This window comes from Panthera uncia (assembly GCF_023721935.1).
Source record: "Panthera uncia isolate 11264 chromosome A1 unlocalized genomic scaffold, Puncia_PCG_1.0 HiC_scaffold_16, whole genome shotgun sequence".
Lineage (NCBI taxonomy): Eukaryota > Metazoa > Chordata > Mammalia > Carnivora > Felidae > Panthera > Panthera uncia.
Window position 1 is genome coordinate 11008153 of NW_026057576.1, and position 22273 is coordinate 11030425.

Genomic DNA, 22273 nt, shown 5'->3' on the forward strand with positions numbered 1-22273 from the left:
GAACAAGCAAACTACAAGACTGAGAAATATCTAGAAAGGGTTTTGAAGGGTGGGTTGCATTTCCACATCGCTGCCCTCCTCGAGGACACATTTATATTTCACATCGTGTCTTCCAGAAAACTTTCGTATCCTTGAAGTCATTGATCTTCCTGGGCATGGCAGGCAGGGCAGGTGGTACCAGCCCCATTCTATAGATGAGGAAACCAAGCTGGACTTGTCCAAGACTTCACCGTTAATAAGCAATAGGCAAAAACATGGCCTGGCCACAACGTCTGGAAATGGGCAAATGTATACAACAAATGGTTTATCTATATTACATTTTTAAAATACGGGTTTGATGACATCATGTGAGATGTCTACCCTGAGCAATGCAGAGTTGAATGTGCAGTTCAAAATACAACAAACTCTAGCCTTTTCCATCAGTGCCTTTATATGCAGCTGTGATGCGCTGCCTCGAAGGACTGTAACTCAGACTTTCACCACATAACCTGTGTCATGAGCATACCCCAGAAGAAGCTATATGTTAAAATATATTATATGATATATATTGCCTATGTTACAGATTTTTTAGCCATCCAGTGGCACCCATGCCTTCTGATTCCAGGCCCAATCCTCCCTCCACTATACTCTGCTGTTAAAATAAATTCAGCCCTGGGGCACCCAGGTGGCTCAGTCAGTTAAGTGTCTGATTCTTGATTTCAGCTCAGGTTATGATCTCACGGTTCGTGAGACAAAGCCCTACATGGGGCTCTACACTCACAGCATGGAGCCTGCTTGGGATTCTCTCTCTCCCTCTCTCTCTGGCCCTCCCACACTCGTGCTTTCTCTTTCTCTCTCAAATAAACATTAATCCAGTCCAGAGATAAGTTACCATTACCAGGTTATGACTTATGGTTAGCAAAAACCTAGTCCAGTTCAAGATGTAGTTTGTATAGAATATAAACACAGTTATCTAAACATTTACCCTCACTCATGTAATTCTGTTACTTTCTCTATAATCAAATCTCAATCAGGAAAATGTATTAATACACTGCAGATTTTTTACAAACAAGGGTTAAAAAAAATATTTGTTCATTTGTTTACAGCTTCCTGGTTAAGTCTAAAGACATAGGACTTCTGGTTAAATTATCCTATTTCCCAAACATTCCAGTTTTCAAACGTGTGTTTCTGTTGAACTTGTAGTTTATTTCTGTTATTTTGTTCAGTTGCTCCTTCCCCATACCCCATTTTTTCTCACATCCCTCAAAGGGAGATTTCTGTTGTTTTTGCATGGTCTTCTTCCTTCTTGCCCATTTATTCTTTTTCATTTCCTCTTCATCCGACTCTTTCTGTGCTTCTGTATTGTAGTCCTTGTTTCCTCCCTTCCCTTTTCTTGTTTTTAGACTTCATTTCTTCATTCCTGTATTTATTTGTGGCAACTCTGTTAGTATTATAATAAGGCTTGAGAATACAAGGATGGAAAGAAACTAATAGTTTTCATGCACTGTACATCTATAATCTAATTTGATCTATTCCAACAGTCTCTGAAGGGTTTTTCCAATTTTGCAGGTAAGAAAGTTGAAGTTGAGAGGCTACCTCTATAGGCCAGATTAGTTTAGAGGTAAAAACATACACACAGAAAAGTCTAAAGGACAATTTCCAGCATCTGTCTAAACGTCTGTGTGGTTTTAGGTACCTGTATGAAATACCAGAAGGGATGTGAGTGGGCTTATAGGAAAAGGTCAACAGAAGGCCAAATTCTGAGTCTGATGTTTCCAGCATTTTTGCAAAACCAGCTTGGCTCTCTTCCCATTGCTGGTATTAGCTCAGTGCATTAGAATTGCCCTGTATAACATGTGGACACGCTCATGACCAGAGAATTCAAACGATGAACAAATGTCCTGAAGAAGATGCTTTTGGTCCTTTGTATGTGACAGTTCTGAGGACAAAGCTGGTCTGGAAGACCAATTGTAAACCATCTACCAGAGAGGGTGCTCTCTGAGTCAGTCAAGGCCGGGTGATTTATTTAAATCCTCAGGATGCTTTGTTAAATTCTCTGTTTTGTTAGTAGACCCTGGATATAGTTTGGCCACTGGAAATGCAGCTTAAACCACATATTCTCTAGTCCCACCCACCTTACCTGAACCACTGCTGGAAGTGAGGTATGGCTAGGCACCGTGGGGAGTGTAAAAATGAGGACGACTGTGTTCCTATTGCAGATAACACTCATGCAGGGCTGAAAATGGGCTATGAGGGCAAATTGGGGAAAAGTCTTCACATGCTACTAAAGGTGGGCCTTGAGGACAGATGATGGGGTCACCCCCTTGAAATAATGATCTTATGTCCAGAGTCGCTAAGTACAGCTACCATTTGGCTTCCGTCCCCAAGCAAAACCCAACAAATGTTTGACCTCAGAACACAGCTTTACCTAACCTCAAGTGATTCTCTCCAACTCTCCTGTTCAGTCAGATTCCCTGTCTTCTGGAACAGTTTGATGTTGCCAGTTATTCCGAGCACCATTTGCACGGAGACAAGTGGAATGGGGATGGGAAGTGACCTTGTGATTCACAGAATCTGTGTCTGAATGTAAATAGTGGAACAAACATGCCAGTGATTATTACATGAGTGTTTCTGTTTCAGTAAAGTCTGTACTTGATGGAAGGATTAGTACTTGCCTTACTGAACTTAAAGCTCTGAGTTGAGCTCTCAGAGATGTCGGTCTGCTAGAGACGGAGACAGTATACACACAGGCATATAAAGTCTTCCCACCCCCAAGCCCTACCCAAGTCTGGTCTGGTCTTTGCACAAGCTGATTTCTGCTCATTCCTAACAGGCGACAGAAGGGAGACATCGCTGTGGAATGGTTTATAGAAGAGGATACAGCTCCTTGCTGGATATTTAATAGTTACTTTCCAGTTTCTCTTTTATTCCTAACATGAAGTTCCAGACTCAAAATAATGCAGAAAGTTTACACTGGCAGCCTGTGCACTGTCACCCAATTCACAGACGTAGTAAGCTTGTACGATATTTTCTGAACTGGCCTGACATTAAAAAATTAAAATTGTTCACACATACACATACACTTACAACAGAATGCCGTCTCTAAAAAGGAAGAACCAGCAACACTAGGCCTGCCTTCTTTCGTGGCGGCGGTGAGCTTGGGCAGAAACCAGCTGCCTCTCTGGTCTGCCGTCCTCCACATTCCCACTGCACACTGACTTCCTAACACTGAAGGCAAGAGCCAGGTGCCAACCATCATGATGATGCTTGCACTGCTGTTTTGCTTGTAAGAGAAATGTGTCTCTGTACGTCAGGCCCCCAAGTAGGGAACTGAGAGCTAGATAAATAGGGCTGTGTGTTTCAGGAAAAATGCGGTACCCATTAGCCCCCATTTGAGAGTGTTACTCTTTGCCTGTGTGAGAAGCATTTTTACGTACACAAGATTCAAGTGTCCGTCTGCTGAACCTGCTCGCTTGGGCATATATTAGAGGTACTGTACATGCTCTCAGTGCATGTACGAAACAAAACAGTTTCTTAAAAAAAAAAAAAAAAACAGCATTTGTAATGTTGGGGAAGTATTTTTGAGGGAAGGCTTATTTTAAAAGACAGGCATGATTAATAAATGATTTAGGCTTCTGGGAGATTATAATAGCCATTCTCCGCGAATAACGCACAGTACTCACTGAGTAGAACATAAGACAAGGAGTACGATCTCCGTGTGTCTCATGAGAGCAGTTTCACTCATCTGCAGACACTGCTTTACCAGTGTTTTCTCAGCCTGAGCAAAAGGAGGGACACATCTCTTCATGACCCAAAACAGCACTTCTGATTAAGAATTTTGGTTTCCACTGACTTCTCCATTTCCCGTGGAAGTCATCGGGCATGGCTACCACTAGGTAGTTGAAATTAACAGAAGTGTGGGCCAAGGAGGAGACCCTCAGCTCCAGGGGCTCCAGGCAGCAGCGTGGGTCTTAGCCATACAATTAACGAATACGGCTCACGTCCCAGGTACTACAAAGCTGGAGAGGTTTCCATTTCACTTGTTATAGGTGATTTTAGTTGGCACACTCCCAATTCAACAGGCATTTCTCAGCACAACTTGAACGTTTGACTCTTTGGACTCTAGGACAATGACTTACATTTAGCACTACTACATTTCATCTTATATTCAAACCATCATTCCAGTTACTAGGATCTTTATGGGCAGTATCTCTCTCATTTATATACTACTTGTCCCTGTATAATCTATGAATGAGAAGCCTGAAACCTCTGTTCTTGTACAAATTGAACAAGACAGGTGACAGTTTCTGCAGCTAATTTATTAAACATCATCCTTCAGATAGAGTCAGTTACTCTTCTGTAAGGAATCCTTTTTCCTGTGTTGACTGAAAGGAAATGTCTGCTGAAGTTAAATTTTTCTTAAAAATAGTAAATACCAGGGGTGCCTGGGGGGCTCAGCCAGTTAGACGTCCGACTCTTGATTTAGGCTCAGATCATGATCTCACGGTTTGTGAGATCAGGCCCTGCTTTGGGCTCTGTGCTGACAGCGTGGAGCCTGCTTGAGATTCTCTTTCTCCCTCTCTCTATGCCCCTACCCCACTTATGTGCACTCTAAATAAATAAATAAACAAACAAATAAAACTTAAAAAATATTTTTTTTAATAGTAAATACCTCAGGCTGTGTAATCTGTATCATAGGCTTAAAGGTATTGGTCTTTCAAAGCTTTAAAAGGAATTTATGGCCAAGGTCCAAAAAGCTGCTCAACAAACATAATACATCAGTGTGCCAGACGCGAGTGATATGAGCAATAGACGAATACATATTGTTTATACCTACTTAGGAGATTAGATGCATCTGAGTTAAGAAAGCTGCCACATGAAGCTAGATGGTCTAAATTTTATCCCATTTAATTTAAACCAGTGGCTTTCAGAGATTAAATATGATGAAAATAATAGCTATTACATTACACTGTGGCTCATCTTTTGTCATGGTGAAAATTTCTCAGGTTTTTACCTGCCGGGCTACATTATAAGCATAGAACTCATTTCAGAGCAGAGAAACAAGAATGGCTATGCTACTGTTAATGAACAACAAACCAGATTATTCTGGGCTTTTAAGCTACACTGCCTGTGATCAGTTCTGAACATCCTGGTTTCTTGACCTTTTTTTCCTCATTTTGAGAAAACCTACCTCTAACTCCAATTTATAAGTCAAGTGATATTAGGAGTGCAGGAGTGGAGCTTGAAGAAAATCCTTCTGACCAAATAAAATGGTGACGTTCCCATAACAGTTTCAAAAGGAATCTTAAGTCACCCAAACATAAATATGTTCATAAAGACTTAGGAGGGGATTATTTTTAAAACCTGAATACAGGAAAATATTAGCACAGGAGAGATAAAAGGTTTTAACATTTTCCATAAAATCACCCCCCAGAAAGGCATTTTTCACTATCTTTTTGAGAGCTCTAAATGCAAACGAGGCCCCAGCCTGTGGCCTAGGAAAGGATTCTGAGATAATAAATATCAAGGCAGCTTGTACCAGCCTACCTAAAAAGGAGACTTTAAGACAGACCCCGAGAACTGCTGTGTGTCAAGTTGGCCATCCCCCAAGAAATACAGTTTTGTGCCCTGAGAGCTGAGTGGGAGGAACTGATTGACAATGAAATTCCTCAGCACCAAGCTGAAGTCAAAAAGGCTCATTTGCCTTTATTGAACAGAGGACATTCTGCTTTAACTGATTTGATGACTTTCTTGGATTACAACCTTGTTTTGGAAAACAGTGAAAAGATAGCACATTTTTCAGTACTTAAGGTTTGGTTATAAAAACATCTAGGCATGAAGTTTTCTTGAAAACAGTAAATACCTCAGGCTGTGTAATCTCTATCACAGGCTTCAACATATTTGTCTTTCAAAGCTTTAAAAGATATTCATGGCCAAGGTCCAAAAAACTACTCAATAAACACAATAGTCATCAGTGTATGTAACTTACACAATATGAGTAACAGGTGAGGCAAGAAAAGACCCTCAGAGAGCAGAGGGTGGAGTTGGAGGTGGTTGGTAATGGTGAGGCTTTATGTTTGAAGATACTAATAATTTGATAGTTTTATCTTTTGTATATATGGTACCTTATATTGAATATAATACATTAAACTGGTAACAACCCAGAGATTTTTTTTTTTTTAGAAAGAGCTTTAAAATAAGTGGTTTTTCCTATCAAGGATTAGAAACTGAGTTAGATATGTCTTTAAATATTCTGAAAATCCAGAACCAGATATGTTGATCCGTAATTAGGAATGGACATTTTTTTTAGTATTCTGTCAGATTCTGGTTATCTTTGCACACACTCACACTTTCCTTAAAGCCATGTCTATGATTATGATATGATGACACCAAAAAATGGAAGCCATAATGGAACATGGCCCAGTTACAAATTTATATGCTAAACTACCCATCAGTTCTAGATTACTTTTAAAAATTAATAAAATTATAAGAAATGAAATACAAGAAAATTATTTGTCATATCTCACTCTTGTTTGAGATTATACAGACTAGATTTATTCCTTTGAAATGACTACATCTAGCAGTCCTATAAAATATTCTTAATGAGGAAGGTGAGCTGAATCTAAAGAAAATGCCACTTAGATGGTTAATTATATTCTATGTTAACTGGATAGTCATAGTTGAGCAGATAAGAAACCAAACAGATTAAAGACTCTGCCTTAACCGATAGTTAGCAATAGCATAATTTGTTTGGGCTACAGTTCTTTCAAGTTACTCAGTTGGTCTCCTCACAGTTTTACTATGTTCGCATATTATTTAAACACTAAAACCTTCAAGCAATAAAAGTTTGCACTTCTAGTGTCCAAGACTGACAAAACCTAAACCAACTAATCAGAGGATCTAAACGATTACAAATTATATTTTTCAGTGACATGTTTCCCATTCAAGCTTCTTTTTAACTGGACCGCTGTGCATGTTGAATGGGTACAAGGTGTGCAACCGTTTATCAAGTTTGGGCAAGCAATGCTAATACTTATGCTGACGGTTCTGCTCTTGGAAGAGGGCCATGCTTTCCGTTGCATGCATTACACTGACCCTGTACTTTCTTTCCTTTCCTTTGTTTCCTGTGCCATGCTTGCTGTGTAGCAAATGGAATCTCTTGCAGTAAGTTAACTTTCTTTCATACTCTTTGTCCATTTTAGGCATGGACCCATAACAAATCTTATTTTTACTGTTACTATTATATCTCTTAGCATGTTTTCCCCTTTGCGTTTCATTTTATTTTATTTGGTAGACTAAGACGTGCAGTGAATTAGTAGCATTCTGGGCTGCTTTTGTCCCAAAGTAGAAACTTAAGTTGCTATGAATTCTCATACTATCAGTGGGATATTTTGAGTAATAACCAGCATTATCTTACACTTACAGAGGACAGAGTTTCCATAGCTAGGTTTCACCCTGAATTGTGAAGGTGATGATTTAAACAATACTTTATTTATCTGCAAGACTCTGGCAGTTATCTTTTATATCAGATTTTAACAAACTTCCATAAAGAAAGGTTTAAGTGATCAAAAAGCAAAATGCTTTACTGAAACAACCAAAGATCTAATTTGGGTTAAATTTGTGAGTGTAGCTACTTCTTTAAACTTATGTTCACTATCAGCGCCGAGAGATCAAATAAGTCTAAACCTAAATCTAGAATGGTTCTTTTCCCCCAGGGACCAGGGAAAGGACAAGAGAAAGAAAACTTCATTCGCTATAGCTTTAGCGTGATTTTGGTAACTTTTAACAATTAGGATCAAAAGTCTGTTAACAACACTATAGGATATCTTCTTAAAGCCTAAATTTAAATTCTTATAATTTCTCTCCCTCAACTCATTTGGGGGAACAATTTTAAATGACCTCAGAAGCTCTCCATTCTGAGTTCTTTATGACTATTAGCAAAAGAAAGGGCCCATTTATCCTTACTTAACCACATTTGAAAACTGAACAGTGACATGTTTAGTTGAAGCCACATATTTAACCCACTTTCACTGGTGCCTGCTGAGCCATGAAATTCTATCTCATGAAGGCTGCACTTTTCCTTTCACAGAATCCACATCCACCACCTAGGAGCTAACTCATTCTTCAAATAAAACAGGCAAAGTGTAGAGGCCATTGCAAGCAGATACGGCTCAAAGAGTAGTATGATCGTTGGTGTTGGAATTACTCAAGATGTACTTTTCCCTCATGGTATACATAAGCCATATAATGAAAACATTTTAAATTCCAGAGGTATCTATAGGGCTCAAGGGCCATTTTAGAGGACTAGTTTTTGATGTTCTTTCCACAGAGAGTTTTGAATGTGTACTTAATTTCTCCTTTTTGGAAGCACTTGTAGCCCCTTTCTATCTCTGTAATTCAACAAACATTTATTGAGCACCGAGTAGAAGTACTATCAATAAAACAGATACAGCACCTTAGAGGAACATGTGACTGCCTGCTGTGTTTACACAGGCTTTAGGATGAGCGTCTGCACCCAAAAAGGCCGCCACAATTGTCTCATGGAGTAACCTCCCAAACTGCTGGATTTATAAATTTAACACCTAGAATGACTTAATGTTTTGCTTTTCAATAAAAATTGAAAAATGTCTTCAATTGAAAAATTAAATTTCCCTTGAATAAAAAAATTCTTCAAACAATTTTAGCTTATAAAAATTAAGACAACCACAATGAAGATGACCGTGGTCATAATTTGTAGATGCACAATTGGCAAATATACGGGAATGTGGCGATTCACGGAGTCCCTTTATAGCTACTACTCCTCTCTAATTAGTCAGCTTCCAGGAACGATTCTATATCATATTGTGATTTTTCTCACTGATATTTATTGACTGGATTCTATTGTTCTGTTTCACCTGGAATAAGAACAGCTAGTTATGTTTCCTTGATTTAGAGAGAAAAACATGTTTTTCTACCCTGAGACTTCACTTGCTATACAAGAGTGATCTTTAATAACGACTTCTTCCCATGCAAACTCTCTCTCTAGCAATTGGAACTGTGTCAGAGATTATATAAGCTGCACTTCCAGCTGCTGCTGCTCTTTCAGTCCTACTGTAAGCTCATCGGCCAGGTGCACGAAGTCAGCTCCATGCCAGAGGTGAGCCACACACCTCCCGACCCCGAGTCCTACCATGCAAATCATTCCTTTCCTTTTCTTCTCTCCTCCCATCCCACTTATAACCGTCCGAGCGATTTGATTCCCACATAATTGATCTAGCAGCACCAGGACTGGGGTGAGGCAAGCGACAAGCCTCGGCTCAAAATTGAAGGACAACCCTGAGAGCGAGGGCCTCCCCGATGCTGTGCCGAAAGGCCTCACTTGGCCCACCCTCGTCCCGGCCCTGGTGTTCTGGACATCGATACTTAAAACCGTTCCCGGTATTGTGGTTTTTCTTCTGGAGATTTAGCTTTTTGTACCTGCCACCTCTGAGACAGGGATAAAGAGGACTGAGTCCACAGTGCATCCACACCTATGGGTCAGAGACGACTTCTCCCCCAGTAGACCATGCCCAGGCTTAACCACATCTCGCAGGCAGTTAAATGTGAGGAGCTGAGGTCGGAGGAGAGATGTGGTGGACTAAAGGTACAGATGTGCTGGGCACCAGTGAACAGCCAGGAGTTTATGAAACCATCCTGCCAAGAGTGGTGAGGGGAGGAGGGAGCCCAGGAAACTGCACATCGGAGGAGGGGAGAGGAGGAGAAACACAAATGCCAGTGATGAAAGGAAAATGGGTAGTTCTTAAGGATACTTCCAAAGGCCAATTTCAAGGGAGGGGTAGGAAACAAACAGGTTTCCTCCACAGCCTTGCAGATTATTAGATAAAAGAGAACACAGTTGATACAAATTATAGGACATGTTGTCAAGATAAAGTTTGCTCTTATTACTATTCTAGCAAATACTAACAGGATCCTTAGAGTCCATCTATCCTCAAAAACTAATGCACATGCAAATGTGACTCATGCCATTTTCTATATTTACAAAGCAATTTAAGTTTCACTTTAGATTAAGAAATTAAGTATTTATACCATGTGTATATATGTTTTGCATAATTATTTAAATCTAGTAAATGTAAAGTGATTTCTCCTCAGTTATTTTAAATCTAGGTAAGTTTTAAATGCTACATACATACACACAGTATATAAGACATCCCTAGATTTAAAATAATTAAGATACTGACTTGCAAACTTAAAAATTATACACATAAAATTCTCTATCTTTTTTTTAATTAAAGTATACTTGACATACAATATTATATTAGTTTTACACATACAACATCCTGATTCCACATTTATATACGTTAGGGAATGCCACCCCAGTAAGTGTAGTTACCAAAGTTATTATAATATTATTTACTCTATGCTGTACTTTTCATCCCTGTGACTTATTTTACAACTGGAACTTTGTACCTCTTAATCCCTTTCACATCTTTCACCCAGTCCCCAACCCCTCTCCCCTCTGGCAACCACAAGTTTGTTCTCTATATTTGAATCTGTTTCTGCTTTTTTGTTTTGTTTTTTAGATTCCACATGTAAGTGAAATCATATAGTTTTTATCTCTTCCCATCTGACTTACTTAGCATAATACCCTCTAGATGCATCCATGTTGTCAAAGGCAAGATCTCATTGTCTTTATGACTGTGTAATTATCCATTGTGTGTGTGTGTGTGTGTGTATCTTTGTACCACGTCTTCTTTACATATTCATCTATCAATGGACACTTGGGGTGCTTCCATTATCTTGGCTATTGTAAATAACCTTGCCATAAACAAAGGGGTACATTCATCTCCTCTAATTAGTGTTTTTGTTTTCTTTGGGTAAGATACCCAGTAGTGGAATAAGTGGATCATACGGTAGTTTTATTTTTAATTTTCTGAGGAACTTCCATACTGTTTTTCCACAGTGGCTGCCCCAATTTACATCCCCAGCAACAGTGCACAAGGGCTTCCTTTCCCCAGTCTCCCCAACGCTTGTTATTTCTCATCTTTCGGATATTAGCCATTCTGACTGGTGTGAAGGGGTACCTCATTTTGGTTTCAATTTGCATTTCCCTGATGATTAGTGATGTTGAACATCTTTTCATTGGACTGTTGGCCATTTGTAGGTCTTTGGAAAAAGTGCCTATTCAAGTCCTCTGCCCATTTTTTCATCAGGTTGTATGAGTGGTAATGTATTTTGGAGATTAATCCTTTATCAGATACATCATTTGCAAATACTTTCTCCCATTTAATAGGTTGCTTTTTCATTTTATTGATGGATTCCTTTACTGCACAAAAAGTTTTTAGTTGCATGTAATCCTACTTGTTTCTATTTGCACTTGCTGCTCTTGCCTGAAGAGATGTATCCAAAAAAATATTGATAAGACCAGTGCCCAAGAGTATACTGCCCATCTTTAATCCATTTTATTTTTGGACATGGTATTAAAAAGTGGTCTCATTTTTCCAACACCATTTCATGAAAAGATTTTTTTCTCCTCCATCATATATTTGTGCCTTGTCCATTAATTGTGTAACTATGGATTTATATCTAGGCCCTCTTCTATTTTCCAAGCATCTGTGTGTCTTTTTGTTCCACTACCATACTGTCTTTGATTACTATAGCTTTGTAATATAGTTTGAAGTCTGAGATTGGGATACCTCCAGCTTTGCTGTTCTGTCTCACAATTGCTTTGGCTTTTGGGGTTCTGTGATTCCATATAAATTTTGGGATTTGTTCTAGTTCTATGAAAAATGCCATTGGTATTTTCACAGGAATTGCACGAAAGCTGTAGATTGCTTTGGGTAGTATTGACCTTTTTAAAATAATCTTCCAATATGTGAGCATGCTATATCTTTCCATTTGTGTCATCTTCAGCTTCTTTCATCAACGTCTTATGGTTATCAGAGTGCAGATCTTTTACCTCCTTGAATTTATTTCTGTGCATTCTATTCTTTTTCATGGAATTGTAAATAGGATTGTTTTTCTTAATTTCTCTGATAGTTGGCTATTAGTGTACAGAAATGTAACAGATTTCTGTATATTAATTTTGTATCCTGCAACTTTACTGAATTCATTGATTCTAATCGTTTTTTGGTGGAGTTTAGAGTTTTCTATATATAGTATCCCGACATCTGCAAATAGTGACAGTTTAATGTACTCCTTACCAATCTGGATGCCTTTTCTTTCTTTTTCATGCCTGATTGCTGTAGCTAGTACTTCCAGTACCATATTGAATAAAAATGGCAAGAGTGGGCATCCTTGGCTTGTTCCTGATCTTAGAGGAAAAGCTTTCAGATTTTCCCTGTTGAGTATGATGTTAGCTACAGGTATGTTATATATGACCTCTAGTACATTGATGTATGTTCCCTCTATACCCACTTTAAGAGGTTTTTTATGAATGGATGCTGAATTTTGTCAAATGCTTTTTTTGAATCTATTAAGATCATATAATTTTTATCTTTCATTTTGTTAATGTAGTTGTCACATTGGTTGATTTGTAGCTATTGAACCATCCCTAATCCCTGAGATAAATCCCCTTGATCATGGCAAATGCTCCTTTTAATATATTGATGAACTCTGTTTGCAAATGTTTTGTTGACAATTTTTACATATATAGCATTAGAGCATTCCTTTCTCTTCAACTTTAGGGATACTTTGAGAAGGATAGGTATTAAATATTTTTTTTACATGTTTGGTAGAAGTCACCCATAAAGCCATCTGGTCCTGGACTTTTGTTTGCTGAGAGTTTGGGGATTATTCAATTCCATTACTAGCAATTTGTTCAGATTTTCTATTCCTGATTCAGTCTTGTAAGATTATTCCTAGGAATTACTCAACATATTTTTTTAATGTTTATTTTGAGAGAGAGAGAGAGAGAGAGAGAGAGAATGCACACAAGCCAGGGAGGGGCAGAGAGAGAAGGGGAGAGAAATCCCAAGGAGGCTCCTTGCTGCTAGCACATAGCCAGATGTGGGGCTTGAACTCATGAACTGCAAGATCATGATCTGAGCCGAAACCAAGCGTCTGACGTTTAAACCAACTGAGCCATCCAGGCACCCCAGTCTTTATCTTTTCTAGTAAGCCACTCTTAGTTTCATTTTTCCATTTTTTTTAGATTCCATTTCATTTATTTCTACTCTGATCTTTTGTCATTTCCTTTCTTCTACTAACAGTGCTTTGTTTGTTCTTCTTTCTCTAGTTCCTTTAGATGTCAGGTTAGATTAAGATTTTTCTTATTTCTTGAGGTAGGCTTGAAGCATTGTAAATTTTCCTCTTGGAAATACTATTGCAAGGGGGCCTGGGTGACTCGGTTAAGTGTCTTTGACTCAGGTCATGATCTCAGTCTGTGAGTTTGAGCCCCATGTCGGGCTCTGTGCTGACAGCTCAGAGCCTAGAGCCTGCTTTGGATTCTGTGTCTCCCTCTCTCTCTTCCCCTCCCCTGGCTTGCACTCTGTTCCTCTTTCTCTCTCAAAGATAAAACATAAAAAAAAAATTCTATTGCTAAGTCCTATCAATTTTGAACCATTGTGTTTCCATATTCATTTGTCTTGGGATATTTTTCTCTCTTTGATTTCTTAATTGATCCATTGTTTAATAGCATGTTGTTTAGGCTCCATGTGTTTTTTTCCATTACTTTTTAAATTGATTTCTACTTTCATACCATTGTGATTACAAAAGATGCAAGCATCTTTTGTAGATAGATATGTAGATATGGTATCTATCTACTTAAATTTATTGAGCTCTGTTTTTTGGCCTAACATGTGATCTGTCCTGGAGAGTGTTCCATGTGCACTTGAAAGGAACGTGTATTCTATTCCTGGGCAGAATGTTCAGTATAGATCTGTTAAATCCTAAATCCATCTAGTCCTATGGCACTCAAATCTGCTGTGATTTTCTGTCTGAATAATCTATCCCTTGATGTAAATGAGTATTTAATTCCCCTACTAATGTATTGTCAGTTTCTCCCTTTATGTCTGTTAATACTTGCTTTATCTATATAGGTGCTCTTAGGCTTGGGTACATAGGTATTTACAATTGCTGTATCTTCTTGTTGGATTATCCTTATGTAATGTCCTTGTCTCTTGTTAGTCTTTACTTCAAAGTCTATTTTGTCTGATATAAATACTGCCACCCCAGCTTTTTTTTCCACTTGCATTTGCATGGAATATTTTTCCCATTCCTTCACTTTCAGTCTGTATGTCTCTAGGTCTGAAGTTGGTCTCTTGTACGCAGCATATAAGTGGATCTTGTTTTCTTTTTACATATTCATACATTCTAGGGGTTTGATTGGAGCATTTAGAACCTTTACATTGAAAGCAATTATTGATAGGTATGTACTCATAGGTAGTATCTTGTTTTCTGGTTATTTTTATAGCTCTTCTCTTCTTCTCTTTCCTTGCCTTTTGATGGCTTTCTTTTCTTCAGTGTTAGGCTTTCTGGTTGTGGTTATCCATGAGGTTCATATATAACATCCTATGTGTCTAGCAATATGTTTTAAGTTGAAGTTCAAACATGTTCTAAAAGCTACATCTTTAATTCCCTACCCCATTTTACGTACGTATATTTTATATCTATTTTGTGTATCACCTAATTTTTGTAGATATAATGGATTTCACTAGTTTTTTCTTTTAGCCATTATACTAAGTAAATGACCTGCCATCTTCAGTATAGTTTTACCAGTGAAATTTTTTCCTTTCATTATTTCTTCTAGTTATGGACTCTTCTTTGCTTAAAGAAGTCCCTTACATTTCTTATAAGACTGGTTTAGTGGGGATAGACTCCTTTAATGTTCATCTGGGAAACTCCATCTCTCCTTCAATTCTGAATGATAAGCTCCCAGGTAGGGTATTCTTGGTTATAGACTTTTTTCCTTTTAGCACTTTGCAGGCCAAAAGGCAGTGGCATGATCCATTCAAAATTCCTGCCAAGAAATCAGCTTATAGCCTGATGAGGCTTCCCTCCTGTGTAACTACTTGCTTTCCTATTGCTGCTTTTAGGATTCTTTAATTTTTTGACATTTTAAATATTATGTGACCTCCTTGGGTTCATTGTGTTCGAGGCGCTCTGTACTTCTGGGCCTGGATCTGGAGTATTTCCTTCTCAGGGTTAGAGAAGTTGTCTGTTATTACTTATCTGCCCCTGTCTTCTCCTTCTGACCCCTATAATGCAAATGTTAGTAAAACTGATGTTGTCCAAAGGTCCCTTAACTTAGCCTCATTTTTTTAAAATTTGGTTTTCTTTTTGCGGTTCAGCTTGTATGCTATTACTGTCTTCCAGATTGCTGACCCATTCTTCTGCATCCTCTAATTGCTTTTAATTCCCTCTATTGTATTTTTCATTTCAGTTATTATATTTTCCAATTCTGACTGGTTGTTTATATTTTCCCTTTGTTGAAATTCTGAGTTCATCTACTCAAGTCTAGTGAGTATCTTTATGGCCATTCCTTTGAACTTGTATCAGGTAGATTACTCATCTGTTTTGTTTGGGACGTCTCAGGTTTTATATTGTCCTTTCATTGGGAACGTATTTCCCTCTTTCCGCATTTTGTCTAACTCTGTTTCCTTGTATTAGATCTTGAAATTAGTGGCCTTATATAAAAGGTGTCCTCCAGAGCCCCGTAGTACATTCCCCTGGTCAGGAGAACCAGGCACGCCAGGGGCATCGCCTCTGTGGGCTGTACGTGCCTGCCTTTGTTACTGGGCCAGGATTCCTGCAGGCATGTTGGGGAGCAGGGCTGATCCCACCTAGGCTGGCTGAGTTACCTGGCTACAGGTGCCACAGGTCTGCTGGTAGTGGGGGTTAGCCCCTGGTACCTTCTGGCTGAGAGGCCTGCCTGCCATGGCAGAGCTAGCGGTGGTAGAGATTGGCAGAGCTGGATACCCCCAGCATCAGGCCGGTTAGACTTGAGAGGAAGAAACCAACACTTTTATTCCCAGAAGAAGTTCCTATAAATCCCTGCCTGTCTGACACATGCCCTAAAATTAGTCAATAAATCTGCTTCATATATAGCCCAGATGTTTTTAATACTACTGCCTCTGAAATGCCTCAGAATGATTGATATAGTGTGCTGGCCCTTTAAAAGCAGAACCTCAGTTTACTATAGTCCTCCCCCTCTTCTGGAGCCCCAGGGGTTTTCAAAGCTGGATGGTATGCGGGCTCTTCTTCCCCATTTTGACTCCCAGGACAAGGCGTGCCTGATGTGGGGCTTGATCCCCTCACTCATCAGGGAGCTCTGCCCCTGTGATACCCTTCCTCCTTGTGGATCGCCACACCTGGAGTTTGGTTCTTTACCATGTCTCTGCCCCTCCCACCCTATCGATGTAGCCTTTCTTTATATCTTTAGCTGTGAAAACGCTGTTCTGCTGGTCTTAAGGTTGTTTTCAGAGGGTGTTGCATTATATGAAGTTGTAGCCTCAGGCTGTCCCTGGAGGAAGGGAGCTCAGGGTCCCCCTACTCTGCAGTCTTCCCAAGCTCTTTCTCTGATATCTTACTTAGAAGAATTACCTCGGTAAATTTTAAGCCTAGTACTGGAGTAGGTAGTTGCATTTAATAGGCATCTGTGCGAAGACAAATAATTCTGGCCCCGTGGGCTAGCTGGAAACGAAGAAAGATGAAAATGTTGGATACATCAACTTTCCAAAGAAGACCTCATCAACTTACATTACAAAGGACAAAATGAACCTTTAAGTGCACATCAAGTCATTAAAATGCCCTTGAGATCAAATTACAAAACAGCTGACTTCCATAGTATATTTTGGGGGCACGAAGAAGTGACGTAGGTTCTCTTTTTATGATCGCTGGTACCAATGGAGAAGTTTTGAGGTAAAATATCTCTTACCTCTGTAACATGAATACTAACCTCACCTTGAGATTTTTCTTCCTTAAATTGTATCTTTCATCTTTTCCCATAGCATACAAATAGTGAGAAAAAATTCTTTTTCAAGCAAGATCTAGGTTTATGATTACATTTATTTGGCACATAAATGCTTAATACTAAGCATTTTATATACATCATCTCATCTTTAAAGTTACCTGTGAGGCAGGTAATGTCTTCAGTCTTACAAATGAGAAAACTGAAGCACATATAAGTCTATGTACTTGACTACGGTCCCACAGTGCAGTGCAGAATTGGCATTTGAACCCAGCTCCACCCAAGCCTATTGTCTTACGCATTTTAACTCCGGGTTTGTCCTTCTACTTAAATAGAAAACATGTTAAAGGAAATGTTAGCCCCTCATCTAAGGAGAGTATCCCAGGGGTTGATACGTAAAGTTATCCAATGCATCCAACCCCTTACATCCCGTGTAGTAATTTTATTTGTCCTGTTTTAGCTTACCAAGATATTAAGCTTGTGCTTAACCAGACCTTAATACAATGAAGATTTCTTCTCTAAGGGATGCAAAAATCCAGCTTGCAACTAAATACAATAAAAATAACTTTTTTTTTAACAGCTGTTAAATATGTCCAGGGAACTGAGTGACTTAAAGAAAAACCTGAAGGAGGCCACTGCGGCCATCGCAGCTGACCCTCTCTATATAGAGGGTGCATGGTCTGAGCCAACCTTCACATCCACCGAAGCGGCCATCCAGTCCATGCTGGAGTGCCTGAAGAACAATGAACTTGGCAAGGCTTTACGGCAAATCAGGGAATGCAGGTAACTCTACTATTGCTTTCAGAAATGGTTAAAGGAAATCCTTGCCTAATAGTTACTTTGTCATGGTGGGGGACTGAATCACTACAGAAGGGACATCGAGATATTTTGTACACATCCTTGTCAGCTCTTTACCACGCCAGAAATACCAGATTTTAGAACTTGTGTGTCTAAAGTCTAGGTGTTATTTTTCGCCTTTTGGTCATCCCTAAAAATGTTGAAACACTTCAGATTATGTTGGAGTATGCCTTGAGAACTATTACCCGAATGTATCCTTGTCCCCTTACACTTTGATACTATCTTCACATTCATCAGAATCAGAATGTTATAGCAAATCAAATTCCGTTCTGATAGTTAGAAGCTTTAGATATTTTCATCGAAACCAGTAACGTTCTACAGTTGGTTATGGTGATGTTTGCAAAACTCTGAATATACTAAAGGCCATTGAGTTGTATGCTTCAGATGGTTGAATTGTATAGTATGTGAGTTATATCTCAAAGCTAGTGGGGTTTTTTTTGTTTTTTTTTTTTTAATTTTTTTTTTCAACATTTTTTATTTATTTTTGGGACAGAGAGAGACAGAGCATGAACGGGGGAGGGGCAGAGAGAGAGGGAGACACAGAATCGGAAACAGGCTCCAGGCTCTGAGCCATCAGCCCAGAGCCTGACGCGGGGCTCGAACTCACGGACCGCGAGATCGTGACCTGGCTGAAGTCGGACGCTCAACCGACTGCGCCACCCAGGCGCCCCATCAAAGCTAGTGTTTTTAAGTAATATTCTTATATTACCGAGGCTAATAACCTCCCAACTTTGTGATCAATAGTGCCTCTAATCTGTGCTGTTTTTTAATTGCAGAAGTCTGTGGCCCAATGACATCTTTGGAAGCAGTTCTGACGATGAGGTCCAGACACTACTGAATATTTATTTCCGTCATCAAACTCTGGGACAAACGGGTACTTACGCGTTGGTAGGGTCTAATCAGAGCCTGACCGAAATCTGCACCAAGCTGATGGAGCTGAACATGGAGATCCGGGACATGATTCGCAGGGCCCAGAGTTACCGAGTCCTCACTACTTTTCTTCCAGACTCCAGTGTTTCTGGCACTAGTCTCTGACAGGAGCCTCCCATCCCCCATGCGTTCCAAGCTGGGGGTGCTGTCATGCTGGGGTGACGTCATTCAGTGTCTTTTCAGCCTTCAGAAGGCTTGGTCAGACTGTTCTCCCTCTTGTTACCTGTAGGACTTTTTCTAAACAGGATGACAGAACTTCCAACGTGTAGCAATACAATAAGAACCAAGGTAGCATAGAACATTCTGGGACAGACTCCATCCATCATGCTGTGTGGCACAAAGGTGTTATCATTTCACTGAGCAGATGCAACTCACTACTGAAGAAAGTGACTTCCATTGCATACCAAAGCCGACTACACTGAATAATACCTTCCTTTCTAGAAGCAGTTTTAGATTGGCAAAAGTGCAATGTTTTCTTCACTAAAAAATGTTTTATATTCTAAAACTTGTACATTCTTTTTTCTTTTTTTTCCTTTTTTTCTTTTTTTGGTGGGCTGAGGAAGGGACAGGCAGAATGAAGCTGGCCACTGAAAATTGTAAGACGGTCAAAAGCTGACAGCCTGTGTATGTGAAAAGGGAATTGTAAATGGACAATTTAATATACACTGTAATTTGAATACAATTACTGTATCTAAAAGGAGCTGCTATGAAGTACCTTTCTTATGTTGCTAGGCTACTGTTTCTGAAAGCCCTGGATCTCTTTGCAGGAGTCTGTGATTAGGACCCTAGCACCAAATATGGTCCAGACAGACCTTTTTGTAAAGGTCTTGGCTGCTTTTTACTAGAAGGTTGCTTATATGAGCATATTTATACTACAAAAGGATGAGTGTTAATTTTAACCAACTTTGCCATTTTGTAGAAAAAAGTTAAATTCACATTACAAATTCCAAGTCTTTTCACCGGTCACGCATGCATATTTTAATATCCATTTGGATAGCCAGAAGTAGAATCATAAAGATAAACTATGAGTTGTCACTTTGTTACTTAAGAGATGTCATGTTTTATTTGTAACATATATGTAAAGGGCCATTCTTCAGTTTTCTCCTTAAACTTAATGCTGTCAAGTGTTAGATGTGTGCATGTAAACCAGCTGCACATCAGAAACATATTCAAAGTTTATCTATGTAACTTATTCACTCTGTAAATACATTTAAAGTTTTTGTGATGTAATCTTGGTTGATCTTCTATTCAGAACTTCCTTTAGACTTAAAAAAAAAAAAATACAAAATACATATTGACCATGGATTTTATTTCTGGTTTACAAGATCTTTGCCTTTGACATACATTTACAGATGTGCATGGGGGTTGCCACAGTGACAACCGCAAAGGGGCACCATTCATCTAGGGTCCATGGCTGGCAGTCACAGTTCCTGCTCCAGAGAGGGCCTATCTGTAACCTCGTTGTAAGTGGACATGGCTAAGTTGGTGACTTTCAACCAGCTCTCTCTATAACCAACCAAAGAGAAATCACAAGAGTGAGGGCTCTAATCGTCGACACCTATCATGAGGTTGTCATCCTTAAAATTGTGAAATAGAATCAAAACTCCTGCTTTGGATTATAGAGTCTGTCGCAACACTCACCTTGCTCTACCTGACGTGAAAAAACAGGGGCACAGACACACACAACAATCTAACTGCTACTGTCTTCCTACGCATATTTACCTAGACTAACAGATGTAACTTGCTTTTCTAACATACAATATCCAAACCTTCAGTAATTTTCTAGAAGTAGCCTGTAACAGGGAGTATGAGCCAAGATGTTTTTTATGTTACCATAGGTACAACTATTAACTAATTGTAGTAACGTTTTTGAGGAGGGGAGGGTTCAAGACGGCAGCATAGAAAGATCCTGAGCGCACATCCTCCAATGGACACCAAAAATCTACAATTATATTCAGAGTAATTCCCACAGACAAAGACCTAGAAACTGGATGAATAGAGCCTTCACAAAAAGGAAAAGCACGGAGACAGGTAAAAGAAGCAAGAGGTCTCACCAAAGAAAACACATACTCCTGGTACAGTGTTCCATAGTCAGGAAAGTTCTCAAAGTTATAAGCTTTTTTCTGAAAAGCAAAATATTTGAGATCTATATCAGGAACCCTGGCCCTTACATCCTGCATGAGACATGAGTCCCCAAAACACCTGACTATGAAAAACAAAATGGAATAGGTCCAAGAAAATTATAGAACTGTAAGGAAAAGGAATTCTACTCTCCTTTTTATGTTTTTTTTTTTATTTTATTTAAATCAAAGGTAGTTAATATAGAGTGTAATAATGGTTTCAGGACTAGGATTTAGTGGTTCATCACTTACATATAACACCCACTGCTCATCCTTAAAAGCCCTCACGTACGGGTACTCACTCAACCAGAAACCAGTACATAAATACCAGATCAAAAAGTGCACACATCACAGGTGAAGGAGACCGACTTACTAATTTTGGAGTACCTGCCAGGGACTCAGGAAGCACCTGGGGCTCTACATGGAGACTGAGAGACATGGACAGAAGCCATTTTTGTTCTTTCTGCCATGCTGAGCCCAGCACTGGCAAGTGCCACTCTAGACTGCTAATGCCAGGAAACATGCCCCCATTGAGAGTCCTGTACAACCTTGCATCTCAGCAGGTCCTCACAGCCAGCCAGGCCAGGCACCAACCCAACCCCATTTGCACACCTCCATCAGTTGCTCCAGATGCAGAGCCAGCTAGGACAGGGACCAGCCCTCCCAGCAACACAGCCACAACAGTCTGGCACCACTGATCAGGGGGTGCATGCAGCTCCGAGGGAACAGGCCTGGAGCATCTGAGTCTGGTGTACAAGTGATTGTGCTTCTGCGCCCCATAGGCTCTCCCACATAAGGCCACTCCTTCCAGACCAGCAGACATAGTTGAACTACCTAATACGGACACAGACACAGAGATAGGCAAAATGAGACAGAGCAATGTGTTCCAAATGAAAGTAAAAGACAAAACAGACAATGAAAGGAAACAGACATGCAGGCACAAGCAGCATAGAGTGTCCCAAACAAGATAAATCCAAAGAGATCCATATCAAGGCACATTATAAGAAAAATATCAAAACCTAAACAAAGAAAGAAAATTTTAAAAGCAAGAAAGAAATTATTCTGTATAAGGAAACCACCATAAGACTATCAGCTTATTTTTCCGCAGAAACTTTGCAGGTCAGAAGTGACAGGCAAGATATATTCAAAGTACTAAAAGGAAAAAAAAAAAAGTACACCTTAAGGAACTAGAAGCAGAACAGCAAACACACCCCAAACCCAGCAGAAGAGAATAAAAATCAGAGCAGAAATAAACAATATAGAATCCGAAAAAACAGTACAACAGATCAATGAAACTAAAAGTCGGTTTTTTTAAAAAATAAAATTGATAAACCTCTAGCCAGGCTTTTCAAAAAGAAAAGAGAGAGGACCCAAATAGATAAGATCGTGTATAAAAATGGAATTATTACAACCAATCCCTCAGAAATACAAGCAATTATCAGGGAATACTATGAAAAATTATATGCCAACAAACTGGACAACCTGGAAGAAATGGACAAAT

The 22273-nt window shown here is 39.3% G+C and overlaps 1 protein-coding gene across 11 annotated transcripts in view; it reads left to right on the forward strand.

Annotated features, from left to right (window-relative positions):
* Positions 1–19957, forward strand: part of FRY (FRY microtubule binding protein) — a 339974-nt gene extending 320017 nt beyond the window's left edge. For 7 of the 11 annotated variants that reach the window (XM_049646775.1, XM_049646767.1, XM_049646774.1 and 4 more), the window contains 4 exons: positions 7126–7143; positions 9005–9115; positions 17445–17647; positions 18499–19957. In XM_049646775.1, the coding sequence (XP_049502732.1) occupies positions 7126–7143; positions 9005–9115; positions 17445–17647; positions 18499–18757 (591 nt within the window). In that variant the 3' untranslated portion in view covers positions 18758–19957. The other 4 variants (XM_049646768.1, XM_049646772.1, XM_049646769.1 and 1 more) reach the window with 3 other exon arrangements.
* Positions 19958–22273: the final 2316 nt, after the last annotated feature.